Genomic DNA, 16,347 nt, shown 5'->3' with positions numbered 1-16,347 from the left:
GAGGAGGGAAGAATTAATGATCTTCTTCAATAGCATTTCCTGGAGCAGGAAATGGCACCCCACTCCAGTACTCTTGCTTGGAAAATCCCATGGATAGAGGAGCCTGGTGGGCTGCAGTCCATAGGGTCGCGAATAGTCGGACAAGACTGAGCGACTTCACTTTCCCTTTTCCCTTTCATGTATTGGAAAAGGAAATGGCAACCTACTCCAGTGTTCTTGCCTGGAGAATCCAGGAACGGGGGACCCTGGTAGGCTGCCGTCTATGGGGTCACACAGAGTCGGACACGACTGAAGCGACTTAGCAGCAGCAGCAATAGCAGTTCCAGGGTTCAATTATTTGTTGAAGGTTTTATCATCACCTTTTCATTACTGAAACCGACATCTGAGGTGGAATATGTCTCTCTCATCTTCTAGAACGACTGAGGAGATGACAACCTTTACTGAAGGTAGCAGCTGCCATGACGTGACAGCCACATACACTTGGGGTTTGCGGTTCGTGAACTGTGCGGCTTCAGTCGCGTCATTTGCTCTTTCCAGGCCAAAGGATTTGATTAGTTAATCTTCACCGTTCCCTTTCAGTTCTGAGAATTTGTGAGCCTTCAGAAACAGACATTGGGTCTTGGTATAAAGGGGATTTTCCCATCTCACTGTTGGAAATTACACTTCCCTGTTCCCCACAGAGTGAAAGAAACATAGTTTGTGTATTACAACTATTTAGATTTCTTTTTGTTTGCTTATTTTAAATGAATAATTTAGACTGTTTTGATGATGTTAGAGTGAGGGCAAAAGCAGCTCTCTTAATTCTTTATCTGGGGGTTGGCTCTTAACAGCTGCTACTGGCACTTTAACAAAAAGAACAGAGCAAGAGGGCGCCGCCTAAGGACTCAGGTGCCCGCTAATCCGGCCTCTTCCGGGAAAGTCAGCCGCAAGACCAGTCGTAAGGCATCATGGGAAATGCAGTTTCTCCTTGTGTCGCTCTCTCCTAGTAACACCTTGCTCTTAGGCATGAGGTGGACTACAACTCCCAGAGGGCCAAGCGGGAGCAGCGGGGCCCTGTACCTTCGCCGCGGCTGGGCGGCTAGTTCAAGTTGCCATAGCTGCGAGTCTGGGGAGAGCGGAGTCGGTTGCGTTGCGGCGTCTGGTCAGTTACACCTTCTGGGGTCGCCGGTGGCCGCGGGAGCCGGGTGGGGCCTCGGCAATGATCCGGCGTTAAGGACCTGGGGTCCTCTTCTAGTTCAGGTAGCTTCCCTCAGCCGCCCCTCGCCCTTTCTGTACCGCTTCCCTGTCGTGTCTTGACGTTTTGGGTCCCGCTTCCCCTGGTCCCGGGGGTCGGGAGGCCGGAGGTGCGCGGAAGCCCTGGGCTGGGGCTGGTGCCGGGGGCGGGTCGGGTCTGTGGCGAAGCTGGGGAGACGGCGTGCCCGGCACCCCCACGCCCCGCTTCCCTCGGCATGCGTGTCCACAGCCAGGTCCTGGTCAGGTTATACGGGGAGTTTGAACTTGGTTGTCCTCTTTTCGAGAGCACAGAGCGTCCTGTCGCTAGCAGCTGTGAAGCTTTGAGCTGTCAAAGAGGTCGGCCTCCTCCTGGCGTGTGCGTTGCCTGGCCTGGGATATAATTGGACGCTTCGTACCTGTTTTGGAGTCACAAAAACTTGCTACCCTCAGGAGCTCTGTCTATATCAGCGCCTGTCTTCCTTTGCCAACATGGACGTTGCCTCAGCGTCAGCTGTTAACAGTCCCTTCCAGGAGTTTATTTCCTGTCAACACCTGAACATTGAATTCCAGCTGCTCCCTCCCTCCAGCGGTTTGATGGAGCTCAGTCGCTTCTGCGGACATTCTATAAAACCGCTTTGCAGCCTTATGCCAAGTATTATGTCAAGTATCTAGCCCCCAGGGAGGGCTCAGTGTTTGTTACTTTTTTTTTTTGATTCTACAAAGCTGTGCCCATAGACACACAGTGTAAGCCACACATGCAAGTTTAAATTTTTTTAGTACTCATACTAAAGTAAAAAGGAGCTGGTGAAATTAAATAATTTTTTTTGACACATCCAAAATGTTTCCACTCTCAACATGAAGTCAGAACGAAACTGGAGATATTTCACATCCTAAAATAACTTAAAGTGGACTAAATGTTATGTGTATTTTATGTGTATAGCACTTTAGCCACTTTTGGCTAGTGACTGCTCTAGTAGACAGCATAGCTAGAAGATGAACATTTTGGTAGTTTCATGTTGGCACAGAAATTTGTGTGTGTCCATGACTCATAGAATGAAGGTTGCTGTTTTGTTGAAAGAGTTGGCTATGCATCATGCCTACGTCCTGTCCCACTGCATGACCTCTGGGTCACTTTGAACTCTCTCTTAACTGTTTATTTTGACTAAGAGAATACTTTTTTTTTTTCTTTTGGAGTGATTTATAGATGTATTCTGATCTGCTTTTTATGTGGACAATTACCAATTTTCTGGATAATTTTCTATGGATTCTTACAGACTGCTTTGAAAGGAGTCACAAAGAATTGAGACTATTTCTATCCACAGATCTTAGAACCAAAGGCAGTTTATTTTTACTTATTTAATTGCTGTACTAAGTGTTCGAAGAGCTGGACAGTTTATAAAGTATTTCCTTTAGGAGTGCTAGCATGTAGTTCATTTACTGGCTTAGAAGTATGTTTGGTCCATTAAATTCAGAAGTAACATGTTAAATTCATTACCTGCCTTAGTTAATTTACCCACTAATAGACTTAGGGATAGTATCTTTGGCTAGACTTGGGCTACAGTTTGCACTAAGGGATGGCCGGGGATGGGTGGAAGTCCCCAGCGAGGAGTATGCTGGCTGGGGATTGGACGTGAAGAACTCCTGTGACTAAAGTGGGGCATTTGCATGATCCAAGAAGCAATTTCTCTGTTCTCTGATTTGATGTGACTTATTCTCTGCCATGCACACAAGCTGTCCATAGGGTGAGCTTATTTTATCATTAATTGCTTAAAAAATTTTAAGGTTGTAGGTGTGTTTTACTCCTTGTTTCATTTATCTGTAGGTGGTTTGGGGAAAGTGTAGGGGCAACCAAAGATCCTCCACTTGACTAGGCCTCTTGCCCTGAACCTCATGAAGAAATGATAAGAGGCAGACATACGTGCCTAAGAAGAGCTCTGAGCTCAGAGGACAGCAGCCCGGAGTTTGGGGGGTATGCTTTGTAAGTATGCTTCCTCCCTCCTTGAGTTTTTGAGATGACACATTTTTGTATATTTATAGTGGAAAGGAATAGGTCAACAAGTAGACCTTTAAGGGGCCGGAAACCCCTTTCTAACATGCAATATCAAGACTAAATAGGATGGTTGTACATGCAGTATTACAAAAATTAAGGGGAACAGATTGGATACCTTAATGAAAGCGATAGCGATGCACCTGTTTCCATTAGACAAGTATTTGAGAACCTTTTTGTCTCAGGCACTATATTAGGCACATTTTACATGTTTTATAGGTTTATTTCCCTGGTGGTTTAGACAGTAAAGAATCTGCCTGTAATACAGGAGACCCAGGTTTGACCCTTGGGTTGGGAAGATCCCCTGGAGAAGGGAAAGACTACCCATTCCAGTATTCTGGCCTGGAGGATTCCATGGAGAGAGGAGCCTGTGGGCTACAGTCCATGAAGTAGCAAAGAGTCAGACATGACTGAGCGACTGAGCATGCATGCACATGTGTGTGTATATATGTATACACACACACATATGTATATAGTACATTTATTATACCTCTGTTCATTTTATAAATGAGATTTAGATAGACTATTGGATTCGCTTGGATTCTGGAGCCAAAAAAATGGTCTTCATCCCCAGGTCCTCTGACTCCAAATCCCAGCTGCGCCCACTACAGGAGGCCACATTGTGATCTCTGATTGTCCTCTAGTAGAGTTTGATTTATATGTAGTATTTTTAGATTGTGTATCATATAAGCAAAATTTGTTGTTATTCATCTCTTTAAATGAAGGGGGTTCAAGGGGTTCTAGTATCTTTCTTAGTTTTTTATCCCCAAGATTTAATGGCCTTTATGGTATTATTGAGGTAAGAGGTAATTGTATCTATGATTTCAATTGAATATAAATGTATGTATGCAACATGAATTGTCATTGATAGTCAGGAGAATAGTGTTAACTCAGGCTTTGCATCGTGGATTTAGAATTCTGGACACTTTAGCATTTTCGTGTTGCATTTTGATAGAGGGCACTTAAACATGTAGGGAAGACCCATTGGGGCCCTGTAAGAACACTTTGTTTAAGCTATATGTGTGAAAGGTTCTTAGAATTAAAGAATATTAGAGCTGGAGTGGCTTGGTAGGATAATTTAGTCCCAAAGTTTTCAGTCACAGTCTTGACACATTTGGAAATAATATAAAAATAACGTACAGTGAAGTCACTGTTAACCATGTAATAATGTCACTGGGTTGATTTTAGTATGAAATGTTTCAATATAGTCATACTATTCTAGTGGTGTTTTTCTTTCTTGTAATAATGTATTATTACATTAGCACAAGTTTTTCCGTATCTCTTTTAGCTGCTACATAGTTTCCCAAATGGCTAGATACATTTATTGTATCCCTAATCAGTGGACTTGTGGGTTTTTTTTTTTTACTATTATAAATAATTCTTCAATGAAGCTCTTTTACCTGATGGCTCAGCGGTATAGAATCTGCCTTCTAATAAAGGAGACGTGGGTTCGATCTTTGGGTCGGAACGATCCCCTGGAGAAGAAAATGGCATCCCACTCCAGTATTCTTGCCTGGGAAATCCTGTAGACAGAGGAGCCTGTTGGGCTACAGTCCGTGGGGTTGCAAACTCTCGGATGTGGCTTAGTGACTGAACAACAACACGTAAGATTTATACATACGTTTTGTAATACATCTTGTGTTTTCCTAGGATAATAGTCATAGAAGTAGACTCGGGATCAAAAGGTGTGTATTACTTATTTTTACGTGCCAGATTGTTCCCTAGAAAAACTGTCTTAGTTAATATCTTACAGCAAGGTATGTCCTTGTGAACACTGGTGGTGAGAGCTTTTGTTCATAGGTACAGAACAGATAAAAAGGAATATCATTATTTTAATTAGCTGTTTTTTAATTAGTGAAATATACTATCTTTCACTTTTTTTAGAGCCATTTATGTTCTTTGAATTGTCTATCTTTTGTATCTTTTACTACTGGAATGTTCTTCTTTTTTTTGAAAGATGATAAATTCTTTGGTTTCCATATAATGCAAATATTTTTCTAAGTTTTAACTTTCATTTTCTAATCTTGTTCTGGTGTCTTATTAATAATTATGAATGATCCTGAGTCTTATTAGGCCTTTGTCGGGATATTAACACCTCCTGAAATTTATAAAACTATTATCTTAAAGTGAAAGGTGCTCAGTCATGTCTGATTCTTTCCATGGACTGTATAGTCCATGCAGTTCTCCAGGCCAGAATGCTGGAGTGGGTAGCCTTTCCCTTCTCCAGGGGGTCTTCTCAGCCCAGGGATTGAACCCGGGTCTCCCTGGTTCAATCACATGCCATTGCAGGCGTGTTCTTTACCAGCTGAGCCATGCATGGTGTTTGCCATGAGACAGGTGCTCATGAATGAATGAACTCACAGATGTATGAATTAAAGCTAAACCTGAATTAGGCTTTTAATGAAGAGAGACTTGTGGAAGAAATGGACTATAATTATTATTTAGAAAACATAAGATAATTTTATAGATTGTAGGAGGAAGAAAAGAGCTTGATCGTGGAAGAGTGAAGGTTTTAAAATGACAAAAATAGGTTGGCTTATTAACAGCAATTGATACAGTAAAACAATACTGAGAACGCACACTGATATTAGTCCAGGTAACTTGGAGTGTGTACAACTTTATAGTATAGATAAATAATAATTGAGGAATGTAGGTAGCTGCAGATTGCAATGAGAAAATGATTTGTAATAATTCAAGCAAACCTTGTAGGTTTGTAAGTTTTAACCATTGAAATGAATTTTAAATTATTATCCTTGTTTATGAGACATTGTCAAGTATTCACATTTGTGCTATTTTGCAGTTCAGTCCATATTGTTTGAGAACTCAGTTAATACAGCCCATGTACCACAAGAATTATTTCATCCAACAGTTAATTAGTTAGAATCACTAATTGCAAAGTCCTGTACTTTGAAGTTTGTCTCTGGGTTAATCAGTGTAATAAGGGAAGTTTAACTGTAAATTCATTAAAATTGTTCCAGCCACATGTCAGGCACTATGTTAGATGCTGAAATACATCTGTGAGCAAAGTTAATGGACTGTGTGATGAGATTTAGTCTAATAGGGAGACAGACAAGTGAACAGCCAGTTAGCTCCTCTGGGCTGTGAGGAGGTGGTCCAAGGTGGGGGCAGTGAAGAAAGGTTCTCCAGAGAAAGTCTCCTCTGAACTGAGACTTGAAGGACAAGTAAGAGTTAGCCAAAGGAACTGGAGTGAGGAGAATGTTCCAGGTGGTGAATGCGGCAGAGGTATGATGGTGAGATGAGCATATTTGAGAAATTCAAAAAAACTTTCTGTGGCAAGAATAATTACATTTCATGGACATATTTAATAATTGTATTGTTATAAATATAGACATAATAATGCAGAGGGTGAAAAGACTATATCTGGCTGGAAATGGAAGGCTTCTCTGAGATTGTGTTTGACCTATACCTGGAAATTTTACTGGAATTTAAACAGGTGGCAGTGGTCGACAGCAGACGGCATTTTTCACGGCATTTCAGTTGAAACTAATGATGCCAGTGAGGGATGGAAGTGGTAGGAGAATGTGGTGTACATAGTAGCTAAATGTAGGCCTTATGTTTCTATGGTTCATTTGTTAAGAAAAGGGTGTCTTGATGAGGGTCTTGAATTTCTGATTCAAAAACCTAGACTCAGTCACATGGGCAGTAGAGTGTCAGTGCAGGTTGAAACGTATGGAAAAAGACGCAGAGTTGGAGAAACCATTATAGTGGCTAGTAATGAGATTAGAAAAGTCCTGAATTCTGGATGGTGCCTGTGGTGATGAGAAGGGAGACATGATGAATTTGGGCCTTGAAGAAAGGCTTGTGACTTGGCTCTGCCATTGATTGGAAGCTGTGTCACCTTGGGTTCCTTAGCGTCTTTAAGCTTCTCAGGTTTAGGTCATGATGACAGCAGTACTTACCTTGTAGGGTTATTGTCATACAACGATCTGTGATATTAAAGCATTAGCTAGTCAGCATTATTATTTCAACTTTTGTTTTTTGAAGGTTTTTGAAATTGAGATTCTTAACTGGCGTTTATATCCATACATGTGTGGTAGTTTACTGATTAAGTGTAGTTGGTTTTATATGATATTGAGCTGTTTTTCATTATAGTTGGATTCCTTTCTAATCCTATATCTTTATGTATACATATAAAAACCTTACAAGAAAAAGTTTATGGTACACAGTTCATTCTAATCACCTTTTAAGTAATTTTAGAAGTTTTTTTTTAAAAAATAGTATCTTGGAAAGAATACTTGTTACCTCCTTTAAAAAATAGAATAAAAAATGAACTCTTGAATAAGCATATTTATAATACAATGAAAGTGTATTTTAGTTAATTTTTATTAACTAATTATTTAGTTAATTATTATTAACTAAAGAAGAGTTAAAGAGAGATCTAAAGATATAAAGTAAAAGTAGAGTTGGGGAAGAAAGAAATATGGGACTTGAGGAAGAGTGGAGGACAAGAAAATACTTTTTGTTTTTAAAGTTTATGTCTTTAGGATATGGTTTCTGAAAAAAAAGAATGCCTGAAAGAGGTTGTAAAGATTCCTAGCAAGAGATAGGATTATTTAAAAGTTATCGTAAAAGAGCTATAGAAAGTTGGACTTATAGCAGAACATAATTAATACTTTATTATCTTATGCTATATTCTTTATATAAACTATTAGTTCTGAGTAAGTGGGTACGCTTGGAATAGTCTGGCCTTAAATGCTCTGGTTGTATGTATATGGTGGGATAATTGAATCATAAGAAATATGGTGAGGAAAGACACACATACACAGCCCCAACATTTCAGTGTGTTTGGAATTTAAATGGTGTTTTCACATTAAGAATGTAGTGGAAGAGGCAGTGGCTAAGAGACAGAAGATGTAGGTTCTAGATCTCTTAATGTAGCTTTTTATGAAAGCAGTCGTGGATAAGTATTTTACTCAAACTTTTTGTTCCTTTAGGAACAGAAGTAAAGGGTTGTAATTATACCAGCTTTATAGGCTTCAAATAGAGATCAAAAGAGAAAATGCTGATGAAAATTCTTTGTAAGCTATAAAGCAGTATGCACATTTAAGGTATAAGTAGCAATAAGAAATATTTCCTTTCCTAAAAATTTGTAGTGTTGTTTTGTTCACTAGGAAAGTCAAGAGGAATTTCTGTTTCTGCTTTAAAAACTAGGAGGAAGAAAACAAACAAGCTTTATAATACACTTAAGAAATAGCATGTTTATTATGAAAAACTGAATGTTACATGAACAAATAAATAGCCCCAAATGATATTTATGATGACTCTCTCAAAAATTGGTGGCCTGTCCCTTGTTATATCAATTGTTAGTGCTTATTTTGTGAACCCTAATATGAATTTATCCTTTTTTGCTTCTACTGTTAGATGACAGTCTGAAACCAACTTGTTTTCTCAAGGAGAGCAGGCTTGAGAGGAAGACTCAGGAAATTAACCATCTTCTGAACCAAATCAAATGACTTATTAGTAAACTATGTGTGTGTGTGTGTGTGTGTGTGTGTGTATACATCAGTTAGCTTAGCCTTTGCATAATAAATAAATCCTGGCAGGCATACAGTAGTGCGCTTTTATTGTCTACCTATCTCGGCTGGACACGTTAGTCTGGGCTCAACTGACTGGTCCGCTGATCTAAGCTGGAGGTCGTTGGGGCAGCCATGTATCCCACACCTTCCAGTGGGATCGTCTTTGCGTGTCCTGATGGTGACACAAGAGTTATGAGGGGAGCAGGTTCCAATGTGTAGGCCCATTTCAGGTATCTGTTTGTGCCCTGTCAGCTGAAATCCTGTTGGTCAACTTAGGTCAAATAGCTGAGCCCAGAGGCAGGGAGGGTAATTCCACCCATAGTGGGAGGACTTACATCTTGGGGAGGTGAAGAGTTGGAGCCAGATTATGCAAGCAGCACTTTGTTCTGCATTTAATTTCTTCTATATACCAGAGCGGGAAAACATCCTGAGTGGTCTGCCAAAAATCAAGTCCTCCTGCTCAAGGCTTACTTCTCGTTCTGGTTTTGTAGTCTATAGGCTAATATGGAAGCTGTGTTACCGGATTTCCTTCTGGTCTGTAGAGGGGAGCGTTGTCTCTCGAGCATTTAACCTTGATTGATTCTTTCATGGTAGAATTGTTCATTTTTAACTGGAGAATGAGGCCAATAAACTTCCTTTGTCTTGGTTCTTTATCCAAAGTAGGATTGCAAAGTCAGCTATTAATCAGGTCCTACGCCTGGTGGGTATTGCAAGGGCAAGCAGGAGGGAGCATGACCCACTCATGACAGCCACTGTTTACAGCTGCGTTGCCATGGGAGCAGTCTTCCCCAGTGTTGCCAGATCTTTGGAGTTTTCAAGAGAAACTGGAAATTAGATTTTTTTGGTGAAGTCTCTTTGTTTTCAAATTAAGGTTTTAAGATAGCACAATGAGGGCTCTGTTAAATATGTATCGCTTGCCTGGATTTGGTCTGTAGTTCTCTACTTTTCATCCCCTGATTTAAAGAGAATGGTGTTAGGAACTCAGGGATTCTAGCTCTGTCTTTGTCCAGGCTCACCTCATGTCCATTTTCTGATAGTTTGGGCCATTATTAGGGGTTGTGTCCACACCCAGAGGCCTTCATTATTGTCTACTTTGGGAATAGTGTAGTTTGTATTTACTCTTTTTATCTGTTAGCAAATAGAATGCCATTCTAGGGCTTAGCTCCAAGTAAGAAATCCATCTTCTGTTGTTAGCATCCATTTCTGTCTGTTATCTTTTTTTTCCCACCCTTGGGTTTTTGTTGATTGTTTTTTATCTTGACATGTTTTAATTTAATTTTGTAAACTGCCTCATTTATTTTAGAAGTGTGTGTAGGTGTATGAGTCTAAAATATCTGTGTCATTCTTGTGGTGAGACAGGGAAAGAGTTATTAAGTAGCTTTATTTTCTTTTAAGCCTTGCTAATTTTTAACAACTGGCGTACATATAATTAAGCAGCTATTGGTTTTGTCTCCATGCCTGATGAAACAGTAATTTTGTGTGCCATGCAGGCTTTTCCAGAAATGCCCCTGCCACCTGCTTGATGGGTGCTGATCCAGTAACTCTGCCCTCTTACTTCTGCAAGGGGAGCAAAATGGAGCCTGGGGGCTGAGTCTGTCTGGTGTCATCCATGGAGTAGAGGGGTGGGTGTGTGCATGTGTGTGAGAGAGAGAGGAAGGGAGGGGGAAGTAGGAGGGGGAAGGCAGAGAGGAAGGAGGGAAATGGACGGTAGCAACAGGAGTAAGTGGAGTATCCCCAAAAAATGAAACCTAGTGTATTCGCAGTATACATATGTATATTGTATGCATGTGTTCATGCTTGATCATTCCCACTCCGTGTGACCCCATGGCCTGTAGCCCGCCAGGCTCCTCTGTTCATGGCATTTTTCAGGCGAGAATACTGGAGCGGGTTGCCATTTCCTTCTCCAGGGGATCTTCCCGACCCAGGGATGGAACCTGAGTTTTCTGCCTTGATTGGCAGGTGGTTTCTTTACTGCTGAGCCCCACCCCCTCCCCGGGAAGCCCATATATATGAATATATGTACATATATGCATAATATATATTTAATGTTAATTCTCTAGGTTAGAAGTTCTCAACTGAGAGTGATTGTAGCCACGCACCTCATCTCTGTCCGAGGGGACATTTAGGAATATCTGGCTGCTGCTGCTGCTGCTAAGTCGCTTCAGTCATTTCCGACTCTGTGCAACCCCATAGACGGCAGCCCACCAGGCTCCTCCGTCCATGGGATTTTCCAAGCAAGAGTACTGGAGTGGGGTGCCATTGCCTTTTCCAAGGAATATCTGGAGACAGTTTTAAATCTATGCTCTGATTGAAGGATGGGAGAACTCTGAATATTTGTCTCTTCCCTTGTTCCTCTGAAACGATGCTTTTTAATGGACTCTCGCTTCTTTGTCTCATCCATCTGTCAAACGTCTCATCCTTGTAGATGGATGGAAAGATCCTGAGCTGGCCCCCTGGCGTGTTGTCATAGCACCTAGCTCATCGTGTGTAGACTTCCTACAGGTCTTTTTCTCCCGTCGAGGACTGTGACTTAATCACTGTCCTCTTTCATTTCTAGTATGGTGACAGTTCAGTGGATGGTGAGAGCATGCATCTGTTGTCTCTCTCCGATTCTGTCCCCGTTACACTCTCTCTTGACTTAACTGAGAACTGACTACTGGACAGTAGACTTGGATCTCTCTCTCTCTTTTATTTTTGTCTTTTTGTGAGGAGACTAACAGCGCCTGTTATGTTTAATTTTGTTCCCCAGCAAAGGATAATAAATTCAAGTAGTAACGTCACAATGAAATATTTAATTCTTCAGGAGCAGTTCAAGGTGCACTGCAAGTAGCTTCCTCTTTTGTGTCTTCACTTAGGTGGTAACAGATGCAACTGAGTAGCCTAGACATCCTTAAGCTAAAGATTTGATGTGAGATCTCAAGCCCTCTGTCACCTGGGAAAAGGTCCCCACCACAGGGAGCTTGGTTTGGGTAGTGGGCAGGTGATGACTTGAGGTCTGGTATGAGATGACTCAATGAATGAATTTGAGCGAACCCTGGGAGATAGTGAAGGACAGGGAAGCCTGGCGTCCTGCAGTCCATGGAGCTGCAAAGAGTCGGGCATGCCTTAGACACTGGACAACAATTCTTGATTTATTCTCAGTCCGTTGGATCTCTGCTGAGTGCCAACTATGTTATTAATAGAGTTCTGGGCCTTGGGGTGCCAACATTGAATAAGTAGAGTAAGTGTCTCCCCTCATGAAACTTACGTGAGGGCTGGAATAAAATCCACGCTTCTCTCAGCCTGACCCTCTCCGTGAGCTGTCCCCAGTCTGCTTCTCAGACTTCGTCCCGTGACGCCCTCCTCCTTGGTCACTGTGCTCCTGCCTTTTGCTATTTCTTAGACACAGCAAACACCTTCCTGCTTCATGTGCTATGCATCTGTTCTGTTCTTCTACCTGTCTAGAATTTGGTTCCCTCCTCATGTCTATGTGAAGTTCTTCTCATCATTAAGCTCTCTGATTAAAACAGCCCTGTGCTGACCACTTTTCTCTAAAAAACTCTCCCAAACCAAGTTATTCTTATTTTTAAATTTTTTAGTTGTAATTTTATTGGCTTTCAGTGTTGTGGTTAATTGCAGGTGTACAACAAAGTGATTCAGTTATACATATATTCATTCCTTTTTAGATTTTTTTCTCATGTGGGTTATCATAGAATATTGAGTTCTCTGTGCTTTCCAGTAGGTTAGGTCTTTGTTGGTTATCCTTTTTTTTTTTTTTTTTTTTGGTTACAGCTCAGAGTTTTATTTGGTAAACAGAGGATAGTACACCCCCTGCTAAGGCGTGAGGGTGGGCCAATCCCAAAGGAGAAGCCGGTTGTCTATCTTATATGTTATGGTGAATAATATATTATGAACTAACCATACGTTATGGTGAGTGTGTGTGTGTGTGTGTGTGTGTGTGTGTGTGTGTGTGTGTGTTCATCCAAAACTCCAGACTTATCCTCCCCAACACATTTACCTGTTGGTAAGTGACTTAGCAGCAGCAGCAGCAGCAGCAGCAACCAACCATAAGTTTGTTTTTTATATCTGTAAGTCTGTTTCTGTTTTGTTCATTTGTATCTTTTAAAGAAATGAGATTCCGCATGTGAATGATACCATACGATATTTGTCTTTCTCTGTCTGACTTTACTCAGTATGATGATTTCTGGGTCCCTCCACATTACTGCAAATGGCGCTATTTTATTCTTTTTTAAATGGCTGAGTAATATTTCATTGGGTATACGTACAACATCCTTATCCATTCCTCCTACAGTGGACATTTAGGTTGCTTCCATGTCTTGGCTATTGTAAATAGTGCTGCAATGAACACTGGGGTGCATGTTCCCTTTTGGATTATGGTTTTCTCTGGATTTGTGTCCAGGAGTAGGATTATTGGATCATATGGTAGTTCTGTTTTCAGTTTTGTAAGGAATCTCCATGCTCTTCTCCACAGTGGTTGCACCAATTTACATTTCTATCAACAGTGCAGGAGGGTTTCTTTTTCTCCAGTATTTATTGTTTGTAGACTTGTTGGTGATGGCCATTCTGGCTGGTATGAATCGATAACTTCATGATAGTTTTGATTTCCATTTCTCTAATGAATAGCAATATTTGAGCATTTTCTCATGTGCCTGTTGGCCATCTGTTTGTCTTCTTTGGAGAAATATCTATTTAGATCTTTTGTCCGTTTAATTGAGTTGTTTGTTTTTCTGATGTACAGCTGGACGAACTGTTTGTATATTTTGGAGATTAATCCCTTGTTGCTCCCTTCATTTGCAAATATTTTCTCCTGTTCTGTGGGTTGTCTTTTCATTTTGTTCATGGTTACCTTTGCTGTGCAGAAGCTCTTAAGTTCGATTAGGTGGCATTTGTTTATTTTTGTTTTTATTTTCATTACTCTAGAAGGTGGACCCCAAAAGGTAATGCTGAAAATAATATCAAAGAGTGTTCTGCGTTCCTGTAAGAGTTTTATAGTGTCTGGCTGTACATTTAGGTCTTTGATCCATCCATTTTGAGTTTATTTTTGTGTAAGGTGTTAGAGAATGTTCTAATTTCATTCTTTTACACATAGCTGTCCAGTGTTTCCAGCACCACTTATTGAGGAGACTGTCTTTTCTCCATTGAATATTCTTGCCTTCCTTCTCATAGACTAATTGGCCCTGGGTGTGTGAGTTTAACCTCTGGGCTTTCTGTCCTGTTCATTGGTCTATATTTCTGTCTTTGTACCCATACTACCTAATCTTGATGACTGTTCAATTCAGTTCAGTTGCTCAGTTGTGTCCGACTCTTTGTGACCCTATGAACCACAGCACGCCAGGCCTCCCTGTCCATCACCAACTCCCGGAGTCCACCCAAACCCATGTTCATTGAGTCGGTGATGCCATCCAGCCATCTCATCCTCTGTCGTCCCTTTCTCTTCCTGCCCCCAATCCCTCCCAGCATCAGGGTCTTTTCCAATGAGTCAGCTCTTCACATCAGGTGGCCAAAGTATTGGAGTCTCAGCTACAACATGAGTCCTTCCAGTGAACACCCAGGACTGATCTCCTTTAGGATGGACTGGTTGGATCTCCTTGCAGTCCAAGGGACTCTCAAGAGTCTTCTCCAACACCACAGTTCAAACGCATCAATTCTTTGGTGCTCAGTTTTCTTCAGTCCAACTCTCACATCCATACATGACCACTGGGAAAACCATAGCCTTGATTAGATGGACCTTTGTTGGCAAGGTAACGTCTCTGCTTTTTATTACGCTGTTTAGGTTGGTCATAACTTTCCTTCCAAGGAGTAAGCGTCTTTTAATTTCATGGCTGCAGTCACCATCTGCAGTGATTTTGGAGCCCAGAATACAATGATGACTGTAGCTTGTAGTATAGTCTGAAATCAGGGAGTCTGATTTCTCCATCTTCATTTTTCTTTCTCAGTATATTTTGGCTATTTGGAGTCTTTTGTGTCTCCATATAAATTGAAAGTTTTTTTTGTTCTAGTTCTATGAGAAATGTCATTGGAAATTTGAAAGGGATTGCGTTGAATCTGTCAAAGCTATGGTTTTTCCCGTAGTCGTGTATAGATGTGAGAGTTGGACTATAAAGAAAGCTGAGCACTGAAGAATTGATGCGTTTGAACTGTGGTGTTGGAGAAGACTCTTGGGAGTCTGTTGGACAGCAAGAAGATCCAACCAGTCCATCCTAAAGGAAATCAATCCTGAATACTCATTAGAAGACTGATGCTGAAGCTGAAACTCCAGTACTTTGGCCACTTGATGTGATGAACTGACACATTTGAAAAGACCTTGATGCTGGAAAAGATTGAAGGTGGGAGGAGAAGGCGACAACAGAGGATGACATGGTTGGATGGCATCACCATCCAACTCAATGGACATGTGTTTGAGTAAACTCTGGGAGTTGGCGGTGGACAGGGAGGCCTGGCATCCTGCAGTCCATGGGGTTGCAAAGAGTTGAACATGACTGAGTTGAACTGCATTGAATCTGTAGAATGCCTTGGGTAGTATAGTGATTTTGACAATGTTGATTCTTCCGATCCAGCTTTGATCTTATATGAATTTGCTAAAAGGGTTTGAGGAGATGGTGTTACAGAGGAGGACTGATGTAGAGAAGACAGGTGCAGGTGATAATTATTTGTGCATGGTAGCCTCTGCTGGTGTGTTAACTTTTTCTCTTGACGGATGCGGCAGTCGCTATTGAAGCAGTGAGAAATATATTAAAATTTTTGAACTTGGTTTGTGGCTCAGCTTAAAATACATTCCCTAGCTGCCCCAATCCCCTTTAAATATCAACGTCATTACCTTGAGGACAGCTGCCTTGGACAGGGACGGCTGAGGCTCTTGGAGGCCACAGAAGCAATCAACCTACTTAACATGCACCAGTCAGGCTTTGTGAAATATCACCCCTGATGCTGGGTGCTTATCTTTTATGGAACAGCTTGCAAATCCTAATTGTTTTAAACTGGCTCTGAGGAAAAGAGACTTGAGAATCAATAAATTACAGCTCTCATACATACAAATGTGCATCATTATAATGAAGACAGTCTGATGGCTCTTTAGGTCAAATAACAAAAGAGGTGGACTTGAGTCTGTAGACTCACTGCCAGTCCTCTTATTGCAGGGTTGAAATTGCAGGGCTGAATGCAGTTTTTATTCTCTCGCAATATTCAGGTTTGCATATGGGCATTCATTTTTGATGGATAGATCCTCAGTGGGAGCGAATTGATGAGGGGTTCATTACTTGCTCTGGTGGCCGTATGTCTTCTTTATAAGGTTCATTAAGGCAGAAGCAACAATATTTATGCCTTTAAATACTGATGTGTTGGGAACAGCCAAATAAACTATTCCAAGAATGGTACCATCTGTTTTCAGACCCAGAGCTTTCTCTGTGACTCTGGAGACTTTCGCCCAAGGTCACCCGTCTTAGATCTCTCTAGAGTCTTGGGAGAAGCTTAGAATCTGAAAAGCAGACAGCGTGAGTAGTCCTGCTTTCTCATCAGTGATAAATTGTACCTGGAGGTTTAAGCTGCAGAGAG

General features: G+C 41.2%; 1 protein-coding gene across 1 annotated transcript in view; it reads left to right on the top strand.

Moving 5' to 3' along the window:
• Window positions 1-1,005: 1,005 nt before the first annotated feature.
• The window catches only part of CEP128 (centrosomal protein 128), a 469,424-nt gene continuing 454,082 nt past the window's right edge, over window positions 1,006-16,347 (top strand). The window contains exon 1 of the mRNA XM_052647177.1: window positions 1,006-1,239. Coding sequence (XP_052503137.1) covers window positions 1,006-1,239 — 234 coding nt within the window. The remainder of the gene's footprint in view (window positions 1,240-16,347) is intronic.

Source organism: Budorcas taxicolor, chromosome 10, assembly GCF_023091745.1.
Source record: "Budorcas taxicolor isolate Tak-1 chromosome 10, Takin1.1, whole genome shotgun sequence".
Lineage (NCBI taxonomy): Eukaryota > Metazoa > Chordata > Mammalia > Artiodactyla > Bovidae > Budorcas > Budorcas taxicolor.
The sequence above is the reverse complement of the archived record's forward strand: the minus strand, read 5'-3'. Positions and strand labels throughout refer to the sequence as shown.